This window comes from Heloderma suspectum, chromosome W (genome assembly GCF_057233095.1).
Source record: "Heloderma suspectum isolate Gila_16-S chromosome W, 16-S_ref, whole genome shotgun sequence".
NCBI classification, from domain to species: Eukaryota; Metazoa; Chordata; class Lepidosauria; order Squamata; family Helodermatidae; genus Heloderma; species Heloderma suspectum.
Window position 1 is genome coordinate 60,073,138 of NC_139475.1, and position 21,102 is coordinate 60,094,239.

The 21,102-nt window shown below is 45.7% G+C and overlaps 1 protein-coding gene across 1 annotated transcript in view; it reads right to left on the reverse strand.

Annotated features, from left to right (window-relative positions):
* LOC146334067 (E3 ubiquitin-protein ligase UHRF1-like) overlaps window positions 1-21,102 on the reverse strand; it is a 39,372-nt gene that overhangs the window by 17,513 nt on the left and 757 nt on the right. The window contains exons 2-7 of the mRNA XM_084825091.1: window positions 19,552-19,721; window positions 5,414-5,677; window positions 4,880-5,055; window positions 3,394-3,609; window positions 1,616-1,725; window positions 1,047-1,233 (exon numbers count right to left, since the gene is read on the reverse strand). Of these exons, the coding sequence (XP_084681217.1) occupies window positions 1,047-1,233; window positions 1,616-1,725; window positions 3,394-3,609; window positions 4,880-5,055; window positions 5,414-5,677; window positions 19,552-19,704 (1,106 nt within the window). The 5' untranslated portion in view covers window positions 19,705-19,721. The remainder of the gene's footprint in view (window positions 1-1,046; window positions 1,234-1,615; window positions 1,726-3,393; window positions 3,610-4,879; window positions 5,056-5,413; window positions 5,678-19,551; window positions 19,722-21,102) is intronic.

Sequence of the window (21,102 nt, forward strand, 5' to 3'; positions counted from 1 at the left end):
TTGGTCCATCTAGCCCAGGACTGTCTACTACAACTTGCCGCAGCTGTCCAGAGGTCCAGGCAGGGGTCCCATTTCACAGGTCTGGTAGTTGGGAGGTCCCAGGGACTGAAGTGAGAACATTTGATGGGAAACACATGTTTCCTTCCACCTAGCTTTGCCTACCGCACCCCACCCTAATAGCTCACTTGAGGTGAGAGGAAAGGAGGACAGAACCAGGCTGGAGCTCCCAACCTACATGGTCAATGGGAAATCATGTGGAAGATGCCAGACTGAAGCCCTGGCATTTCCTAGGTAACAGGATAGGAAAACACCTCTGCTAAGAGAGATACTGTAGAGGTGCGGCCAGGCAGTGCAGGCAAGGGAGTGGGTTATTACAAAAAATTCTGTCAGAATTGCAAGCCCCTCCTTTGGGGCATTTTTTTTTAGGATCATTGCAAAGGAGTTATGGAAGCATTCGTTTTGAATTCCCTGATAGTTTGTGATCCACAATTGGCTAGGATGACCTTTATAGGAAGCACCAATTTGACTCTACATCAGGGATGGGGAATGTGTGCCCCTCTAGATGCTGCTGGACTACAACTCCCATCATCCTTCACCACTGGCTTTGCTGGCTGGGGTGATGCGAGTTGCAATCCAACAGCATTTGGAGGGCCACATGTTCTCCATCCCTGCTCTAAATGCATTTAATTTGCCTTTAGCAGCATCAGGAAATACCCAAGTCTGATTGATACATAGTGTCATGTCATCACCTCCAGTACGTGATTGCTGATTGGCTGGGATTGCTTGAGGAGGAATGAAACAGTGAAAGAAGTAGTCACCAAAACCTCAGGGCTTTTTTTTTTTTTTGGGGGGGGGGGGCGGGGGAAGATGCAGTCAACCATGAAAAGGGTAGGATAAAGAGTTTTTTCCAAGGTGGAGTTGATCCCACTCTCAAGTGTATTACTTTTAAACCTAAAAGCCAGTCTAGATAACTTTCAGCTCAGCTGTAGCTCCTAGGCCCCTATATGTGGGCTACATGCTCTTAAGACTCATTCATGGTGACTTACCAGTCCTCATCATCAGGTATACTGCTAAGAGGGGGGCTGAGACAGTAGATGTGGAAAGCCATGTCACACTCATCACACATTAGCTGCTTCTCAGGAGCCTCTTTCCCGCCACACACATGACAGGCACACATCCTGCAGGCTTTGCTAGGGTTGTCTTTGCAGTGCTTACAAACTGGCCCACTCTGCCCTGAAGGAATTAAAAACACACAAACACCCCCATGCTGAGCCAAAAGCAAGCCATAAGATGTGTTGGTTCTGTACTTCCAACTCATTGCCAGAAGATGTTACAATGGGCACCAGCTTAAATAGCTTTTTAAAAAGATTAGACAACTTCACAGAGGATGACCTAACAACACCCATTAGCTATGACAGCTAAATTGAACTTTTACGTTTAAAGGTAGCATAGCTCCAAGTATCATCTGCTGGGGGCAGAGAACAGCTTGCTGTCAACAAACTTCAGAGACTACATTGTCCTGACCCAACATGGCATGTTTTTCCAGCAGGAGCTATCCTCCAGTGCAAAACATTGGGGTGGGGGGGTCACTGTGAATGGAAGTGATAGGACTTACTTTTTAGTGGGCTTTCAGCAGTAAGTGGAACAGCGCACCCAGGTTCTTCAATCTTGTAAATCTCATCCACAAGAGTAATTCGGCAATCATTTAAGGTATCACCAGCATCCCTAAGAAGGGAAGCATATCAGAACAAGCTATGCAAAGGAGGCAAAACTGGAGATGTAATACATACTGTAATCCCCTTATCCCTAGTACAGATTTATTTATTCATTTATTTTATTAGATTTATCAGCTGCCCATCTGGGCTGGCTACCCGGCCACTCTAGGTGGCGTACAATACAAATAACACAGAATACAACATGATCAACAAAACAACATTGCTCTAAAAAAAACCCTAACCCACCCCAAATGCCCACCTGAACAGCCAGGTTTTCAAAAGCCAGTGGAAGCTCATCAAAGAGGGGGCATGGCAGAGGTCACTAGGGAGGAAATTCCACGAAGTGGGGGCCACCACAGAAAAGGCCCTCTCCTTAGTCCTCACCAGCCTAGCTGTCCTGGCTGACGGGACAGAAAGAAGGCCTCCCGCAGCTGCTCTTGTTGAGCAGCATCCCTGGTGTTGCTGGAGGCGCTCCTTAAGATAGACTGGACAGGAACCATATAAGGATTTAAAGGTCAATACGAACACCTTGAATTGGGCCCGGAAAACAACTGGTAGTCAGTGCAACTCCTTCAGCACTGGAGTGATGCTATCTCGCTGACGGCTGCCTTTAATCAGGCGGGTCGCCATGTTCTGCACCAGCTGCAGCTTCCGAACCGTCTTCAAGGGTAACCCCACATACAGCATATTACAGTAGTCTAGGTGAGAGGAGACCAGGGCATGAACTACTGATGGGAGCAGATGGTTAGGGAAGTAGGGGTGCGGCCGCCGTATCAGATGGAGTTGGTACAGCACCACCTGGCTCACGGCCAACACCTGAGCCTCCATGGACAGCTGGGAGTCTAAAATGACCCCCAGGCTGTGGAACTGGTCCTTCAGGGGCAGCTGCACCCCATTCAATACCAGGTCAACATTCCCCAACCTCCCCTCATCTCCCACCAAAAGTACTGCAGTTTTGTTGGGGTTCAGTTTCAGCTTATTCCTTCCCATCCAACCACTCACTGACTTCAGACACTTGGACAGGGTTTCTATTGCCACCCTCGGTGAGGATTTAAATGAGAGGTGTCATTCACATATTGCGTGTTGCGTGTCATCCACATATTGGTGACACTGAACCCCAAACAGCAGCTTCACATAGACGTTAAGTAACATCGGGGAGAGAATAGAACCCTATAGCACCCCACAAGTTAGCAGCCAAGGGTCTGAAATCTCCTCCCTCAGAGCTACCCTCTGGTACCTGCCAGACAGAACAAGTAAGGGCAGATATATACAACCCTTGAGGCACGGTCAGAAGTGATGTTGCTTGATGGATGGTCCTATCTCTCCCTTTCCAACTCTGTAGTGAAATATAATAAAAGCTTCAAGGAGTCTTGTGGCACCTCAAAAAAATGATTTTATTTTACTATAAGCTTTCATGAAGTGGACAGTATCCACAAAAGCTGATGGCAAAATCATTTTTTAACTCTTTAAGGTGTCACAAAATTCTTTGTTGTTTTTGCTGCAATAAACTAACACTGCTACCCCTCCTGAAATTGTTGCAAAAAAATGTTGTGCCCCTCCCCATCTGAGTTCCCATGGGCTAAGATCATCACAGACTGCGATAAGGAAGGATAGGGCAGCATGGAGTAGCATTTCTTGGACGCTTGGCAGATGGAGTCCACTCATGCTCATCACTTACCCAAGAACTATCCTGGCATATAATTCCTTGTATGTCCTGGTTTCTTGCTTATGTAGGATCTCTGCATCATACCAAAATCCCCTCTCCTTTGGATCATCGGGATTGTAATTCAGCATGACGATGTCTCCTATTTCTAGCTCCTCCCACTTCAGGGTGGTCCTGGCACGAGCACGCACATCTTTGGAGCTCAGCTGGATGACACCATTCTCTGGATAGCTTGAAGAGGGGAGGGAAGAGATGAGGAATCAATGCAACAAACAAAAATAATGCAGCCCCACTCTTCCTCAACAACTCAACTCATAAAATATTATATTATTAATAATAGTAATACTAAAGTGTCTAAAATGTTCTATTCACTGTACAGATATTAGAAGACAGACCATGCTCACAGGCTCAGTCTAATAGATACAAAGGGCAACTGAAAAATGGTGAGGGAAAAGGAAAGCTAACAAATTCCTGTGGAAGAGCCCAGGAACAAGTCCTCTGCAGCTGGTGTTACTGCCATAGATCATCTCAGATGAGTTGCATTTATAGGGTTGCATCCAGTGGTGGTTTTTGCTCTAGCACAGGGCTGGGGAACCTCTTTCAGAGCAACAGCCAAATTCTATTTCAGAGAAGCTCTTGGGGGCCGCCTTCCAGTGGTGGGCAGGGCCAAAGACAAAAAGGGTGAGGCCAAAAATACCGGCATACTATCTTTTAAAGCTCTTATTGCCAGTCACTAAGCCTTAGGAGAGACTCTTCCCAGGGGGCTAGATCGGCCCAGGAAATTCTAGGTGCTGAACCCTAATAGAGGACATGCCAAAATCATCCTCAACTAGTGCTGGATGTAGTCCTGCATTATAAACACCAGCCCAGACAGCAATAGCAACCAGTTACTTGTGTCACCTTGACCAGACTGTCACGGCTATGGTAGCTTGAGTAGCAGCACAGAGGCAACCATGTTCCAGCATGCAATGCTCTTCTGGAGAAGAGTGCAGGAAAAACAGTGCAATAAAGGGGTGCAACTTCACAACCACCACCACCACCCTGCAAAAAGTTATCCTTGCATGGCAGCTGAGCCTTTCCATAGGAAAGAGAGACATGGAGCTTGCGGCAGTTGAGCAGTAACCCAGGAAGCTCCCTACCACTTTTTCCTACTATACAGTAGGAAAGCATGGCAGGGGGCTTGCCTGTTTGGTCCTGCACAGTCAAGGCACGCTACATGCCTTGGCAATCTGACAAACTCCCAGCTTCCTTCCAACCTTGGAGCTTGGGAGGGGGCAGGGATCTCCACACAAGTGTCAGGACAATCCCCACCTACCTCTTCAGTTCTGTGCTTGTGAAGGCAGCCAGAGCTTGTGAGACAATGGTGGTGGCCCACTCACCATAGCAGAGAAATATGTGGAAACCTGGCTCTACATCTAAGCTCAAGCGACATTAGCTATGCCAAGAGCCAGCTGCTTGACTACTGTTGTAAAGACACTAAAGAAAAATTAAAACCACTCACTCTTCATATTTCACATCATATATTATGTCCTCATTGGGGATGGCTTCTTGCAGATCAGATTCCTCATCACTCTCCCTTGCCTTGCTGGCTGCTTTTCCTTTCTGCGTCACATTGACAACTTGAGCTTCAAACCAGGCGCCCATGCTCGTATCACGAGCATCCACCAGCTCATTGATCTAAAACAGAAAGTCAAGCCATTAAGTTGCTTTCAGTAAGCCTGGCCTGGAATTGAGCAGTTTCAAAAGATAAACCATGTTTGTTTCTTCAAGTAGAAGAACTGAAGAGAATTGGGCAACTGAACTCTGTTAGGTGGCCAACCTGCAGCATGGCTGGTACAGGCAACCGTCTTGTGGCACCATAAGAAGCCACAGGGATAGATGAGCCATCAGTTTATAGTACTATAAATATGTCCTCAATTTATCTTTCCAGATATAAAAGCTTACACATTCTTTACAACAGTTTTGCTTCGAACTTAGAGATTATAGACATTTCCACTTAAAAAGTGCATTGCATTTTAAACTCAAGCCACCTCACCTTGTAGAATCCAAAGCCTGGGTCCACCAAGTCAGCCTTCGCTGCTGTGCTGGGTTGCCCCTCCATCTCCATAGCCCCCTCCCCATTATTGGAGCTTTTATCAGATTCACTTTGGCCTGAGCCACAGCCAGAGTCTGTGTCTGAAAGTTCAGAGTCCTTTTCTTTGTTAGCCAGAGGCAGGAGGGTAGGGTTTTGCCTCACCAGCAGCTGAACAATATCATTCAAGCCAACACTGTAATCAAAAAGGGAATGACCATCTTCCATCTGTAAAATAAGAGTTGGAAGAAGACCACTAGTCTCATTAAGACTTTCAAGAGCTATCAAAAATATATAGTAAATTGCTGTGCTTCACACACTCCAGAAATAGAAAACACCAAACTATTTAGGTGAAATGTTTTGGTCTGCTCAGTTTTAATTGTTAGATTTGACACCGGTTTTGTTTTCATGCCAGCATTTTCCTAAACAGGCTAAATAAAGTTAAAGCAAAATGTTGTTCACTGTTGGTTGTACCAACCCTGAGACGCTTGATTCCATTCCTGTGAATAACAAAAAGCTTTCAATACATAATCAACGCCTCAAATAATAAGTCCATCGTACAGCTAAAACACTTCTCTATACAACTGCCTTCTTTTCAACCCCTCGGGAATTCATTATAACCCTTAACAAGCTTTCCCACAGAACTCAACTAATGCTCCATATCTGTTATTAGTAACTTCAAAAATATCTCCCACAATTTGCTTCATTTCTTTTCAACACTATTTGTACTTACAGGGGGTGGGGAACAGCAAGCATACATTCAATCCACTGATTGTAGTGCAGCAGCTCAGAGGACAAGCCAGAACTACCACTGCTGGTTCAGATCTCAGCTGCGGCGACCTTAACCAAGCTATTTTCTCAACCTTGGCCTTGCATGGGGAATATAGGAATTGTAATAGCAGTCTACCTTACAGGTTTGCTGTATAGGTAATGCACACCAAGCACTGTGGAAATACTCTATATAAAATACTAATATTGTTCAAGGTGGAACACCCCCAAAAGGAGTGTAAAACACAAAAAGGTCTTGTGGCATTTTAAGGCTAAGAAATTTATTGTAACATAAACTCACATGGGCCAGAGCCACTTTGTGACATGCAACTGAAAATAATTTTTCTTCATGAACAAAGAAATAAAATAATTTAAAGACTTGCTGTATTTCTTTTAACTTTCAGAGATTAAAATGTTGGTCTGTTTTAGACAAAGCAAGAGTACTGCAGCACCTTAAAAATCTACATACGTCCCCTGCCCCGCTCCCCACAAATCAATCTATAGGTCTTCATTGACAATTTAAATTCCTTTACTTATACTGCCCCCCTGTTGTTGTTGTTGTTCAGTCGTGTCCGACTCTTCGTGACCCCATGGACCATAGCACGCCAGGCCTTCCTGTCCTGCGCTCTCTCCCGGAGCGTGCTCAAGTCCATATTCATTGCATCCGTGATGCTATCTAGCCATCTCATCCTCTGCCGTCCCCTTCTCCTTTTGCCTTCAGTCTTTCCCAGCATCAGGGTCTTTTCCAGGGAGTTTTCTCTTCGCATTAGGTGGCCAAAATATTTCAGCTTCAGCTTCATTATCTGTCCTTCCAATGAGCACTCAGGGTTGATTTCCTTTAGGATGGACTGATTTGACCTCCTTGCAGTCCAGGGGACTCGTAAGAGTCTTCTCCAGCACCACAGTTCGAAAGCATCAATTCTTCGGCGCTCAGCCTTCCTTATAGTCCAGCTCTCACAGCCATACATTACTACTGGGAAAACCATAGCTTTGATTAGACGGACCTTTGTCGGCAAGGTGATGTCTCTGCTTCTTACTATGCTGTCTAGGTTGGCCATAGCTTTCCTCCCAAGGAGCAAGCGTCTTTTAATTTCATGGCTACAGTCACCGTAGGTAGCCAATTATAGTTATTCTGCAACCCAGTTTTCAGTTGGTCCAGCATCTTACGGTACAATTTTTTTGGACAAACATGTCCACATACATTTGTCACACAACAGAGAAATGAAATTCTCTTCATTTAAGACACAATTTTGTACTTGCAGTGTAAGTTCCTAAGCCTGTGGAATGAAGTAACCGCAAAACCTCTAAAGAATACCAAGCATCAAATTCTCCCTTATTTTCCTTAAACAATCAAAATTGTATTGTTTAGCCAATATACTTAGTACTAATGCTTAACTGTCCTACAACCATCTTGGCTAGCACTTGGTGACCAAAAGAAAAACACTGAAAGCACTGAAATGAAGAGCCACAGGAGATTACAGAAGTGGCAACTAGTGGCATTCTTTGGAAAGGATTTCCTTCAACTTAAAATGCATCTCCTATCACCAAACATTCCAGAAGGCTCTGCTCATTTCTGCATGATAAAGCAGGAACTGGGAAAATGTTCAGCCATGAACCTTAGTGTCTCAAAGACTCTCCAGACCAAGATCAATTATTACCCTCATTTGTACCATGAATGAGCAGGGGTGGGTGGGGAGAGCATCTCCTTTCTCTTGCAAGACACTATACTGTTCACCGGACAGCAAGACAATGCGACTATTAAAAAAAATTCTAAGATGTCTGTGTGTCTCTATTTGCATCTAGCCTTCTTCCTTTCTGTTCCATAATACATATTATCTCAGTTTGTGCAGATTGTTTCCCAGTCCCTCCCACAAAGGGAAGTCCAGAAGCCAACACAAGCCCATGGAATAACACCTGGTATTGTTGTTCAGTCCTTAAGTCGTGTCTGACTCTTCGTGACCCCATCGACCATAGCACGCCAGGCCTTCCTGTCCTCTGCTCTCTCCCAGAGTGTGCTCAAGTCCATATTCATTGCATCGGTGATGCTATCTAGCCATCTCATCCTCTGCCGTCCACTTCTCCTTTTGCCTTCAATCTTTCCCAGCATCAGGGTCTTTCCCAGCATCAGGGTCTTTCCCAGCATCAGGGTCTTTCCCAGTGACCTTTCTCTTCGCATTAGGTGGCCAAAATATTTGAGCTTCAGCTTCATTATCTGTCCTTCCAATGAGCACTCAGGGTTGATTTCCTTTAGGATGGACTGATTTGACCTCCTCGCAGTCCAGGGGACTCGTAAGAGTCTTCTCCAGCACCACAGTTCGAAAGCATCGATTCTTTGGTGCTCAGCCTTCCTTACAGTCCAGCTCTCACAGCCATACATTACTACTGGGAAAATCATAGCTTTGATTATACGAACCTCTGTCGGCAAGGGGATATCTCTGCTTCTTACTATGCTGTCTAGGCTTGCCATAACTTTCCTCCCCAGGAGCAAGCATCTTTTAATTTCATGGCTACAGTCACCGTCTGCGGTGATCTTGGAGCCCAAGAAAATAAAGTCTGTCACAGCTTCCATTTCTTCCCCTTCTATATGCCAGGAAGTGATGGGGCCAGATGCCATGATCTTCGTTTTTTTAATGTTGGGTTTCAAACCAGCTTTTGCACTCTCCTCTTTCACCCTCAACAAGAGGTTCTTTAGATCCTCTTCGCTTTCTGCCATTAGGGTGGGATCGTCTGCGTATCTGAGGTTGTTGATAGTTCTCCCAGCAATCTTAATTCCGACCTGTGATTCATCCAACCCGGCATTTCTCATGATGTACTCTGCATATAAGTTAAATAAGCAGGGCGACAATATGCAGCCTTGTCGTACTCCTTTCCCAATTTTGAACCAATCTATTGTTCCATGTCCAGTTCTTACTGTTGCTTCTTGACCCTCGTACAGGTTTCTCAGGAGACAGGTAAGGTGATCTGGTACTCCCATCTCTTTAAGGATTTGCCACAGTTTGTTGTGATCCACACAATCAAAGGCTTTAGTGTAGTCAATGAAGCAGAAGTAGATGTTTTTCTGGAATTCTCTTGCTTTCTCCATGATCCAGCGAATGTTAGCGATTTGATCTCTAGTTCCTCTGCCTCTTGAAACCATTAAGATCTTTCCTGTATAGTTCTTCTGTGTATTCTTTCCACCTCTTCTTAATCTCATCTGCTTCTGTTAGGTCCCTGCCTTCTTTGTCCTTTATCATGCCCATCTTTGCACAAAACGTTCCCTTGAGATCTCTGATTTTCTTGAAGAGATCTCTAGTCTTTCCCATCCTGTTGTTTTCCTCGATTTCTTTGCATTGTTCATTTAAGCAGGCCTTCTTGTCTCTCCTTGCTATCCTCTGGAACTCGGCATTCAGTTGGATATATCTTCCCCTTTCTCCCTTGCTTTTCACTTCCCTTCTTTCCTCAGCTACTTGTAAAGCCTCCTCAGACAGCCACTTTGCTTTCTTGTGATGTCCATGTGTAGAGTCGTCTCTTGTGCTGTTGGAAAAGAGTGTTTGCTATGATCAGCGTGTTCTCTTGGCAAAACTCTATTAGCCTTTGTCCTTCTTCATTTTGAACACCAAGGCCATGCTTGCCTGTGATCCCGGTGATTTCTTGACTTCCTACTTTAGCATTCCAATCCCCTGATGAAGAGGACATTTTTTTTGGTGTTAGTTCTGGAAGGTGTTGCAGGTCTTCATAGAACCCATCAACCTCAGCTTCTTCAGCCTCAGTGGTTGGGGCATAGACTTGAATTACTGTGATGTTGAATGGTTTGCCTTGGATTTGTACTGAGATCATTCTATCGTTTTTGAGATTGTACCCCAGTACTGCTTTTCCCACCCTTTTGTTGACTATGAGTGCTACTCCATTTCTTCTAAGGGATTCTTGCCCACAGTAGTAGATATAATGGTCACCTGAATTGAATTCGCCCATGCCTGTCCATTTTAGTTTGCTGATTCCCAAGATGTCGATGTTCAATCTTGCCATCTCATGCTTGAGCACCTCCAGCTTACCTTGATTCATTGATCTTACATTCCAGGTTCCTAAAGAACATTGTTCTTTACAGCATCAGACTTCCTTTTCACCACCAGACACATCCACAGCTGAGTGTCCTTTCGGCTTTGGCCCAGCCGCTTCACTCTTTCTGGCGCTACTTGGAAATACCCTCTGCTCCTCCCCAGTAGTATATTGGACACCTTCCGACCCGAGGGGCTCATCATCCGGCGTCATCTCTTTTAGCCTTGTGATACGTTCCATGGGGTTTTCTTGGCAAGAATACTGGAGTGGGTTGCCATTTCCTTCTCCAGTGGACCACATTTTGTCAGAACTCTCTGCCATGACCGGTCCGTCTTGGGTGGCCCTGCACGGCATAGCTTATGGCTTCACTGAATTACGCAAGCCCCTTCGCCACAACAAGGCAGTGATCCATGAAGGGGGAACACCTGGTACATCAACTATGTATTTAAAGTAGTTTTAGTCACTCCTCAGCCAAAAACGCTCCTGTAGAGGCATATACACAATCAAAAACTAAATAGTCCCTGCCTGCAAGCTTACAACCTAAAAACACATGACACAAAATGAAATGGGGAGGGGGAGGGAAGAGGGAAAAAGCAAATGGTCTTTCAGTAGGGCTGATGGAATGGCCTGCTTGCCCATCTCCTCTCCCCCTGTTGCAGCCTTGTGGTGACAGTTGAGGGAGAATAAGCCTTCATGTGAACGGTCTTGTCAAGGATAACGGCCTGCTTTCCGCCATAAGATCTGGTCAGGCTGTCACGTCGGAGGTAACCACCTGGGACTGTTTGTTATTTAGCGGCTCCTCGGCCCTTTGCCCAAGGCCAGGCACAGTCCCCGCAAATTGGGAAGTGCCAACAGCTGGAGTTGGTGGGGAGTTCCAGCATCTCGGAGGCCAGGGCGGCCCACCCAGGGCCTGAGCCAGTGATTGGCTGAAGGGAGATCTGCCCTAGGTTGCCAGGGCTGAGCTTTAAAAGGGGGCTGAGGTCGAGGCATGGGGTCTTCCCTTCATCCTGGTGGTCCTGGACCTGCAGACAGCTGGTTGCCAGACAGGGAGATCCATGCTTAGGCATTTAAGGACAGGCCAGGTAGCTTTATTATTTTGGCTTGGGTGCGCGTTCATAGAAAATCTCTGTTTATAGTTAAGTGATTTAGCTTTGTACCCTCTGTGGAAATGGCTATGTCCATTCTTCCCTTTCCCTCTACCCCCTTACGTTGATCTTACTAAACCTTTATCCAACCTTTAATTGGTGTGATCCCTCTGCATAACCTCAGTGCTAATTTCAGCGCCTCTTAGCTTATGAGGGTGGCTAGTGGGTATTTTGGGGGACCGAAAGCCCGAGTTTGGCGGGTCCTGTTTTTGGGAAGGGGATCCCAGGATTGGGTCCTGGGCAGTCCTCCCTCGCAGGGAGACTGGGGCTGGTCCCGGCGGCAGGGATCTTCCTTTCTCCTTGACAGGTCTTTTAAGCAGAGCTGGTGGAATGGCCCTGCTTCCACTGTTGTTTCCATAGCACATCAAGGCAATGCTCTTTCACTGATTCCTGTCTAAAACTCCTACCCCAAGAGTGAGGTTTTTTTTAAGTTAAAACTTTTATACCCCACTCTTCAGCTGGAAAGGCTTCAAGATCTATAACAAGGTAGTCCCCTGCCCCTCAGACTTACTATTTAAAAATGACACAACACAAAAGGAAAACAGGATGGAGAGGGAAAGGGAAGAACAAAAACCAAGGCACCAATTCTTGATGTTATAAGATTCTTATAATGACCAAGGGTAATGCAACTAGCCTACTGTTAACCCCTCAGACCAGCAGCATATCTCCAGTGGTTGAGGTAATTCATAGCAACTACCTTACAACCCCAAAACAATATTGGTTCAAAGTTTCCACTTTCTCATAGAAATCTGATCAAAGAGACAGAGCTGGGTATCAGCAGCATACCAAGGATATTTCAGCCTAAAATCTCCATTCATCCTCACAACCCTGGGAGAGAGATAGGCAGGGTATTGTAATTGTTTTTCTTCCATTTTGAATTGCTAAGGGGGAGACACTTCAAGGTCTAAGTGAATCCAAAGTTAAGCACTGGAACACAATTTACTTCTAAAGATATTGACCCGGTTCAGACCAGATTATCTTGACCCAATAAACCATGGGTTACTGGACCAAACAGAAGTGTTGTGACTGTGTGCACCCTCGTCACATGCAATACACAAGACTAGTTTGTGGAGCTTAACCCGTTTCCTATTACTTCCAAATGGGAAAACTATGGTTTAATGTCATACAACAAGTCAGGATATTAAACCCAATAGCCTGGTTTGTACTCAGAGACTGAATCACTTTCCTGGTTTGGAAGTAGCCCTCACTGGAACAATGTCACTATTGATCCAATAAGGCACAGTTTATTGGACCCACATTTCAATCTTACCATTGTTTTATCTTTTGTAAGCTGCATCTCTGCTTCTTTTTATGGTGTGCACAGCACACTCCTATGAAAAAGCCCATCATGTTTGATAAGTCTTATTCCATAGCCAGTGTGTTTAGGATCACATCCAAGATGGCTTTCACATCAGACGTTTTAAAAATCCTTTTTCAAACCAGAGCTTCCCCACCTCCTTCCCTAAAGCAATAAGTCAACTGGTGAGCCTACAGGAGGCATTAAATGCCCAGGATTTTTTTCTGGGACTCTCCACCCTTCCCCAGACTAATTTGAGGAGCACAAATCACAACTTCTTCGCTGGCATCTGCTCCTAATGTCAGGAAGCAAGAAGCAGCTCAAGGATGAGTTCTCATTTCCCAATGTCAGGGGTTCCTGCCAGCAAAGAACCAGTGTGTGCTTGGGCAGGGCTCCAGGAGCAAATTTGCTTGAGAATCAGTGCTTGCCATGGCAAAAGCGATACACATCTTGTCTCTCATTTCTCAACGAAAGAGGCACCTGTGAGATTTTTCCGCCTGGCAAGTCAGAGTTTCTCAATACAAGTTGTCTGGGGAAAGGGGGCAGTGACATAACGGCCAGAGGTAGGTTCTGGGGGGCCCCAAGCAGCTTCTCTGGGGATAATCTAGTTCTTCCCAAAGCAGAAGTTGGCCATAGTTCTAAACAGAAAATGTTTTAGTAGTGCATTCTCAATAAAAGATCTTTGCTAAGCAAAAGGTTATAGGAGCAAATATAAGCCACTTTACTCAACTACCCTTTTAAATAAGACTAGCCAAGTTTCAAATCCTCATGTATGCTTTAGCACAGGTCATATCACACTAAATCTTGAACTCAAGGTTAGCTGTCATCAGCCAGGGACCCAGGGCCACTGGGAAACTGCACCCCCTGCTTCCGAGGAACACCACCAAGCCAAGGGGGAAACCAACCTGGCCCACCCATCAGCCACAGAAGGAACAAGTTACATGGAGCTCACTGCCCCCTTCCCTGGTACAAAGAATACTCGGGTCCAACTGGCAGTTGCCTGGGGACTGCAGATGTAAGAGGAAAGAGTGCCCTGGCCCCATCCATTGGCCAAAGGAACAAGAGCAAGAACACCAACAAAGAAAGATCAGCCTGGTCTGAACAGGATAGGTCTGCTTATAGGTATACCTTGCTCTGGCCTTGAAAAACTAATCTCCCTCCACTTCCCTTCCCTTGTGTGTCTTATATTTTTACTTTGTAATCCTGATGGCAGGGCCTGTGTCTCTTTTTTACTGAAGTAAGCCTCTTAAGGAGACAATAATCATCTGAAAAGCAAAATAAAAATACAGTAGACTGAAGAGTAAAATACCCCAAAAGCAGGTCAATTAACAATCCACACTGTAAAGGTCTTGCAACAGTTTTGAACAATCTCAGTTACACACCTCACTCAATTCCTCACCAGCCTTGATGGCACATAGACTGTAACATTCTGATAACGCTCCTGATCTTTAAGGAAATAGCAGGTGCCTAGGTAGGCAAGAACCAAGCCACCACATAAAAAAAATCAATACTCTTGAGTTTTGAACACAAAAAACAGGCATGACACTGGCTGGGTTCACACATAACACTAACCTGTTATGTCTGTTTCCCACCTCCGAGCAGAGCAGGAGCAGAGCAAGCTGCTCCAGCTGGTCCAGGGACTACAGACGCGGGCAAGCTCCCAGAGAGCGAGCGACCAGGGGGAGCAAACAGGAGTTGGCCAGGGGAGTTGCAGTGGTTGAAGAGACAGAGGCTAAGAGGTAAGTGGGCTGCAGGAAGCCCAGGGGGCTGCCCTTTATCCTTCTGATGGGCTGTGAGCTCACCAGGAGCTTCTGAGAGCTCCAACTGAATTGGAGGGGTGTGACCTGAGTACTCCCAGCAGCTGACTGGGCGGGAAGCTTCAGTCTGTTTCGCGCCTCCCAGCAGAGCAGAGCAGAGCAAGCTGGTCCAGGGACTACAGAAGCAGGCAAGCTCCCAGAGAGCGAGCAACTAGAGCGAGCGGGCAGGGGGAGCAAACAGGAGTTGGCCAGGGGAGTTCGGCAGGGGAGGTCAAGGGGAAGACCCCTAACATTTATTTTTATTTTTAAAAAGGGCAAAAAGGAGGAACCTGGGAACTACAGACCAGTCATTCTGACACCAATCCCTGGGAAAATTCTGGAGCAGATGATAAAGCAATCCATCTGGAAGGATCTTGACAACAATGCAGTGATTACTCGAAGCCAACATGGATTTGTCAAAAACAAGTCCAGCCAGACGAATCTGATCTCATTTTTTGATCAGGTAACCTCCCTTGTAGACATCATATACCTCGACTTCAGCAAAGCTTTCGACAAAGTGCCCCATGATCTCCTGATGAGCAAACTAGCTCAAAGTGGGCTAGATGAAACAACGATCCGGGGGATCCACGGTTGGCTACAAAATCGGACTCCAAGAGTGCTGATCAATGGGATCTTCTCAAACTGGGGAGAGGGAATGAGCGGGGTACCGCAGGGCTCAGTCCTGGGCCCAGGGCTCTTCAACATTTGTATTAATGACTTGGAGGAGGAGGTGCAGGGAATGCTGATCAAATTTGCAGATGACACCAAATTGGGCGGGATAGCTAATACCCTGGAAGACAGAAACAAAATTCAAAGTGATCTGGATAGACTGGAGTGCTGGGCAGAAAACAACAGAATGACATTTAATAGGATAAATGCCAAGTTCTGCACCTCGGAAAAAGAAACCAAATGCACAGTTACAAGATGGGGGATACGTGGCTCAACAATACTACAAGCGAGAAGGATCTTGGAATTGTTGGCTCGTATTCAGTTTGTGATCGACAACAATGTGATGTGGCTGCAAAACAGGCAAATGCTCTTTTGGGCTGCATTCATAGAAGCATAGCCTCCAAATCCCGGGAAGTACTAGTTCCCCTCTACTCAGCACTGGTTAGGCCTCATCTGGAATACTGTGTGCAGTTCTGGGCACCGCACTTTAAGAAGGATGCAGACAAGCTGGAGAGGGTTCAGAGGAGGGCAACAAAGATGATCAGGGGACTGGAAACAAAGCCCTATGAGGAGAGACTGAAAGAACTGGGCATGTTTAGCCTTGAGAAGAGAAGACTGAGGGGAGATAGGATAGCGCTCTTCAACGACTTGAAAGGTTGTCCCAGAGAGGAAGGCCAGGATCTCTTCTCAATCATCCCAGAGTGCAGGACACAGAAGAATAGCTCAAGTGACAGGGAGCCAGATTCCGGCTGAACATCAGGAGAAACGTCCTGACTGTCAGAGCAATACAACAAATGGAACCAATTACCTGGGCAGGTGGTGGGCTCTCCCACGCTGGAGGCCTTCAAGATGAGGCTGGGCAGCCATTTGTCAGGGATGCTCTGACTTGGATTCCTGCATTGAGCAGGGGGTTGGACTCGATGGCCTTGTAGGCCCCTTCCGACCCTACTATTCTATGATTCTATTCTAACCCATGATGTGGGTTTTTGAACTCTGGCTTGTCATATTCTACAAACCCAGCTGCACTAACAAACAATGGCTTATTAACCACGAACAACCCAGAAAGAGTTGACCTGGTTTACACAACACACCAGACATCACGCGATGAGCCATTCTGAATATGCAATCCACAATTGGGTTGCAGTGTGTCCTCTGAACCTGGCCATTGGGCCTTATGCGACCTTCGCATAAACCCCAATGGCTGTGTTCAGACAACACGCCACAACCCCATTAGGGGTTGAATCTTCAAAATGGTGCCCAGCACACACTGTGGCTCACCATGGATTAAATAACCAACAGTGAGCTCAGCATGTGGTGTGAACCAGTCCAGTTTGTTGTTGTGTTGCAAACTCTGGGTTTAAACCATGGGTTGTCATTATGTGTGTACTCAGAACTGTGTCTTGTTCATGGGTTGTTTCACCAGGCTACAGAAGTGGCTGGCAAGAAGGGTAAAAAAACCCAGCCCCTCTACATGCCAGTATAACAGCACCGCAAAGGTATTTAGGATGCAGGGAGGGAGCAGGCTAAGGAGGAGGGAAACAAACAACCAGGGATTGAGAAAATAAACCAGTTTGCTCAATTGTCTGTCAGACAAACCCTGGCTAGGGAAACAAATCATGGGTTAAATAAACGATGGGTTAGCATTAAGTGGGAATCAGGTCAATGAAAATACTTGAGCAATCATGTAACACTATTACCTGCCCTTCCTTGTCAAAGGTGGCAGACCAACGAGAAAAATAGTTTTTTGCTAATGTTATGCAGACCAGGGCTACTTTGCTTCTAATTTCAAACACATCCCTGAAACTGCTGCACTAACACTTCAGATGCAAGATTGTTTTAACTGAACTTTAACATCTGAAAGGGCACGCAAGCTATTAATGTTCACAGAACACACCAGCAGGCTTAATGGAACAGAAACTAAATGCAACTTAATTACTTAATGACAGTCGGTAACTATCATTTTGAATGTCATTTACTAGGACTGAAACAGCAAGAATAGAATCATAGAACAGTAGGGTTGGAAGGTGCCTACAAGGCCATCGAGTCCAACCCCCCTCTCAGTGCAGGAATCCAAGTCAGAGCAGCCCTGACAGATGGCTGTCCAGCCTCATCTTGAAGGCCTCCAGTGTGGGAGAGCCCACCACCTCCCCAGGGAATTGGTTCCGTTGTCGTATTGCTCTGACAGTCAGGAAGTTTTTCCTGATGTTCAGCCAGAATCTGGCTTCCTGTCACTGGAGCCTATTATTCCATGTCCTGCACTCTGGGAGGATCAAGAAGAGATCCTGGCCTTCCTCTCTGTGACAACCTTTCAAGTACTTGAACAGCGCTATCCTATCTCCCCTCAGTCTTCTCTTCTCAAGGCTAAACACGCCCAGTTCTTTCAGCCTCTCTTCATAGGGCTTTGTTTCCAGTCCCCTGATCATGTTTGTTGCCCTCCTCTGAACCCTCTCCAGTTTGTCTGCATCCTTCTTCAAGTGTGGTGCCCAGAACTGGACACAGTACCCCAGATGAGGACTAACCAGTGCTGAGTAGAGGGGAACTAGTACTTCCCGGGATTTGGAAGCTATGCTTCTATGAATGCAGCCCAAAAGAGCAGTTGCCTTTTTTGCAGCCACATCACATTGTTGGCTCGTATTCAGCTTGTGATCAACAATTCCAAGATCCTTCTCGCTTGTAGCGTTGTTGAGCCACGTATCCCCCATCTTGTAACTGTGCATTTGGTTTCTTTTTCCGAGGTGCAGAACTTGGCATTGATCCCTATTAAATGTCATTCTGTTGTTTTCTGCCCAGCACTCCAGTCTATCCAGATCACTTTGAATTTTGTTTCTGTCTTCCAGGGTATTAGCTATCCCGCCCAATTTGGTGTCATTTGCAAATTTGATCAGCATTCCCTGCACCTCCTCCTCCAAGTCATTAATACAAATGTTGAAGAGCCCTGGGCCCAGGACTGAGCCCTGCGGTACCCCGCTCGTTCCCTCTCCGCAGTTTGAGAAGATCCCATTGATAAGCACTCTTGGAGTCCGATTCTGTAGCCAACTGTGGATCCACCGGATCGTTGTTTCATCTAGCCCACTTTGAGCTAGTTTGCTCATCAGGAGATCATGGGGCACTTTGTCGAAAGCTTTGCTGAAGTCGAGGTATATGATGTCCACAGCACTCCCACGGTCCACAAGGGAGGTGACTGATCAAAAAATGAGATCAGATTCGTCTGGCTGGACTTGTTTTTGACAAATCCATGTTGGCTTCGAGTAATCACTGCACTGTTTTCAAGGGGCTTCCAGATGGATTGCTTTATCATCTGCTCCAGAATTTCCACAGGGTCTGATGTCAGACTGACTGGTCTGTAGTTCCCAGGTTCCTCCTTTTTACCCTTTTTGAAGACAGGGACAACATTAGCCCCCCTCCAGTCATCTAGCACTTCCCCATCCTCCATGGTTTCTCAAAGAGAATAGACAGTGGTTCTGAGAGTTCTTCTGGCCAGTTCCTTTATTACTCTAGGGTGCAGTTCATCTGGCCCTGGAGATCTGAACTCATTCAAAGTAATTAGGTGTTCCTTGACCATATGCCTATGTATCTCAAGCTGCAATCCTGCCCCTTCAGCCTGTACTTCGCCTTTGCCAGGGACAAAGTACAAGCTAAAATCAGAACATTAATTTCAGCAGGACCAAAGCAGAGGCAACAGGTACTTAAAGATACTTCAAGAACAAGGCCAAGAACCAACCGAAACAGCATGTGCCAGCACAATGCATTACTGGAACAACATCACTAGATGGCAGTGCAATTCAGGGTTCCTTTACCTTTTTAACGGAAAAACGGAGTTCTAAAGTTCTCAGTCAATTCGCAAAAACCTCTCCAAAGAGGCTCCTATGTAGATTCTTCATCATATTCAGTATAAACACATCGCTAAAGTTGGCCACGTAGCTACATATTTTTCTTTCTTTCAAATCCTTAGCCACCATTAACACCCCCAAACCAAGCAGCTGCTACCAGCAGCACCAGAATGAAACCCTGCATTACTTCCACCCTGCGGCACAAGAGTTTCACCAACACTCAGCGTGTTCTATGTTAAGACGTGGATTTGCTGGTTACAATATCCAGCAGTAGTAGGGATTTGCTTCGCAAAGCAATGTGCATCTTTGGAACATTGCTATTTTAACTATATTTATCTATTCATTTGACCTCAACTTAAAAGTCAGTTCTATATTAGTTTTAAAAATGCTGGAGCAAACACACAGGCCCACTTTTAAAGTCACTCCTTGTTTTCTCAACTGAGACATGAAATACGCATTTCCTTGTTTCACATAACACACAAAATTCCAGCGCGAGGAAGCAAACAAGGTACAGAAAATAGTAGGGTTGGGGAGAAGGAAGAACAAGAGATGGGATGGGTACCTGTTTGCCCCTGTAGAAAAGCCTTTGCCTATCAGGTGCCACCCTGAACACTTCATGTATCTTCTGCCGGAGTTCTTCCACCTTGGTGAGTTTGGAAAGAGAGTCCACCCGATGGGTCTCCTTCCCATCCATGGTGCGCACTTGGATCCACATTGTGGTTGGTGGAAGTTCTGTCAAAGGAGAAGTACAGCCAACAGATTACAAACATCGGAAGGATGCTGGGGCAGAGGGGAAGGAGATGCACCACTCCTCCCTACTGTTTGTCTACATGGTCTCCCATCACGTTCCCATACAAAAAGCCCAAGTACTGCAAAGCACAAATTTTATTTTAAATGATTTTAGGCTGCCTTTAAGGGTACCCTTTCCTTGCCATGTCTCACTTATCAACCCAGCTCCACCCAGGTCCTCCTCACACATATACTAAAACGTAATTCGAAGCCACCATTTGTACCTTACTTTGCCTCTCAACACACTTAACCCACTCAGTTTAAAAGAAAATTTAGCTCCACAACTTCATCACCCTCACCCTAATCTTACTCCCCCTCAATGAAAGACGCACCACTACTTATTCCCATCCCAACTCCAGGGATATAATCACCCTGTACGAATGCCATCCCAGCCACAAACACACAGAAAAAGGAAAAAAAAACTCATTTCCCCAATATAATGCTTGATAGCCTCAAGAGAAACAGTGTCCTGATCTATGTCCAGCAAGGTCCTATAAACATCCCCTCTTTTCCTGGCACCCACTGCCCCTAATTCAGTGTCCCAATTACAGAAACTCCAATCTTACCTGAAAAATTTCCCACACCATTTAGCCACTTCATCCCATGACCTCCCTCAACACTGCCAACCCCCAAATTAACTCTGGACCAGAACATCCTTTTTGTGCAATCTTGGATTTTTTTTAAATGGAAGGGTAGGGTACATACGCCAATAAGCAGATAGACTATGATGAACCAATCTTGATCTGTTTCAAAAAGAATCAGTTGGACTTCCAACCAATTATTAACAGCCCCTTTTTCTTATCATCAGTTTCCCCCCACTTAAAATCATGGAATAGTAGGGTTGGAAGGGGCCTACAAGGCCATCGAGTCCAACTTCCTGTGTACTATTTTTGCTTCTCTTTTTTGCTCAATGTGGAATTATTGCCATCTATGCATGCATTCTTAAATTAAATTTTCATGGTGCTAGAATACAGATTAGTCTATTTCCAACCTTTTTTAAACTTAACTTTGTCATAACTTTTAAGATGTACATCATACTAAAACAAGGATAATTAAATTAAAGCAGAAACACTTCAAGTATCACACCAAGCTTTTAAACTCCAGATGACTAGTAAAGAGGCTACAGGAGAACAATTTTTGTACTCATTATCTAGCAAAGGAATTGTCCTGGTCTAATGTTTTCTGCTATTTAAAGGCCTCCCCCTTCCTACACATTGCCTACCAGGTCATCCTTCCTGCCCTGCATTTTCTCCCTTATGAGCCCTGGAAGACCTCACTCCCACAGAGCCTCCTTCCCCACTTCCTGAGCCCTCAAAGCTCCCCG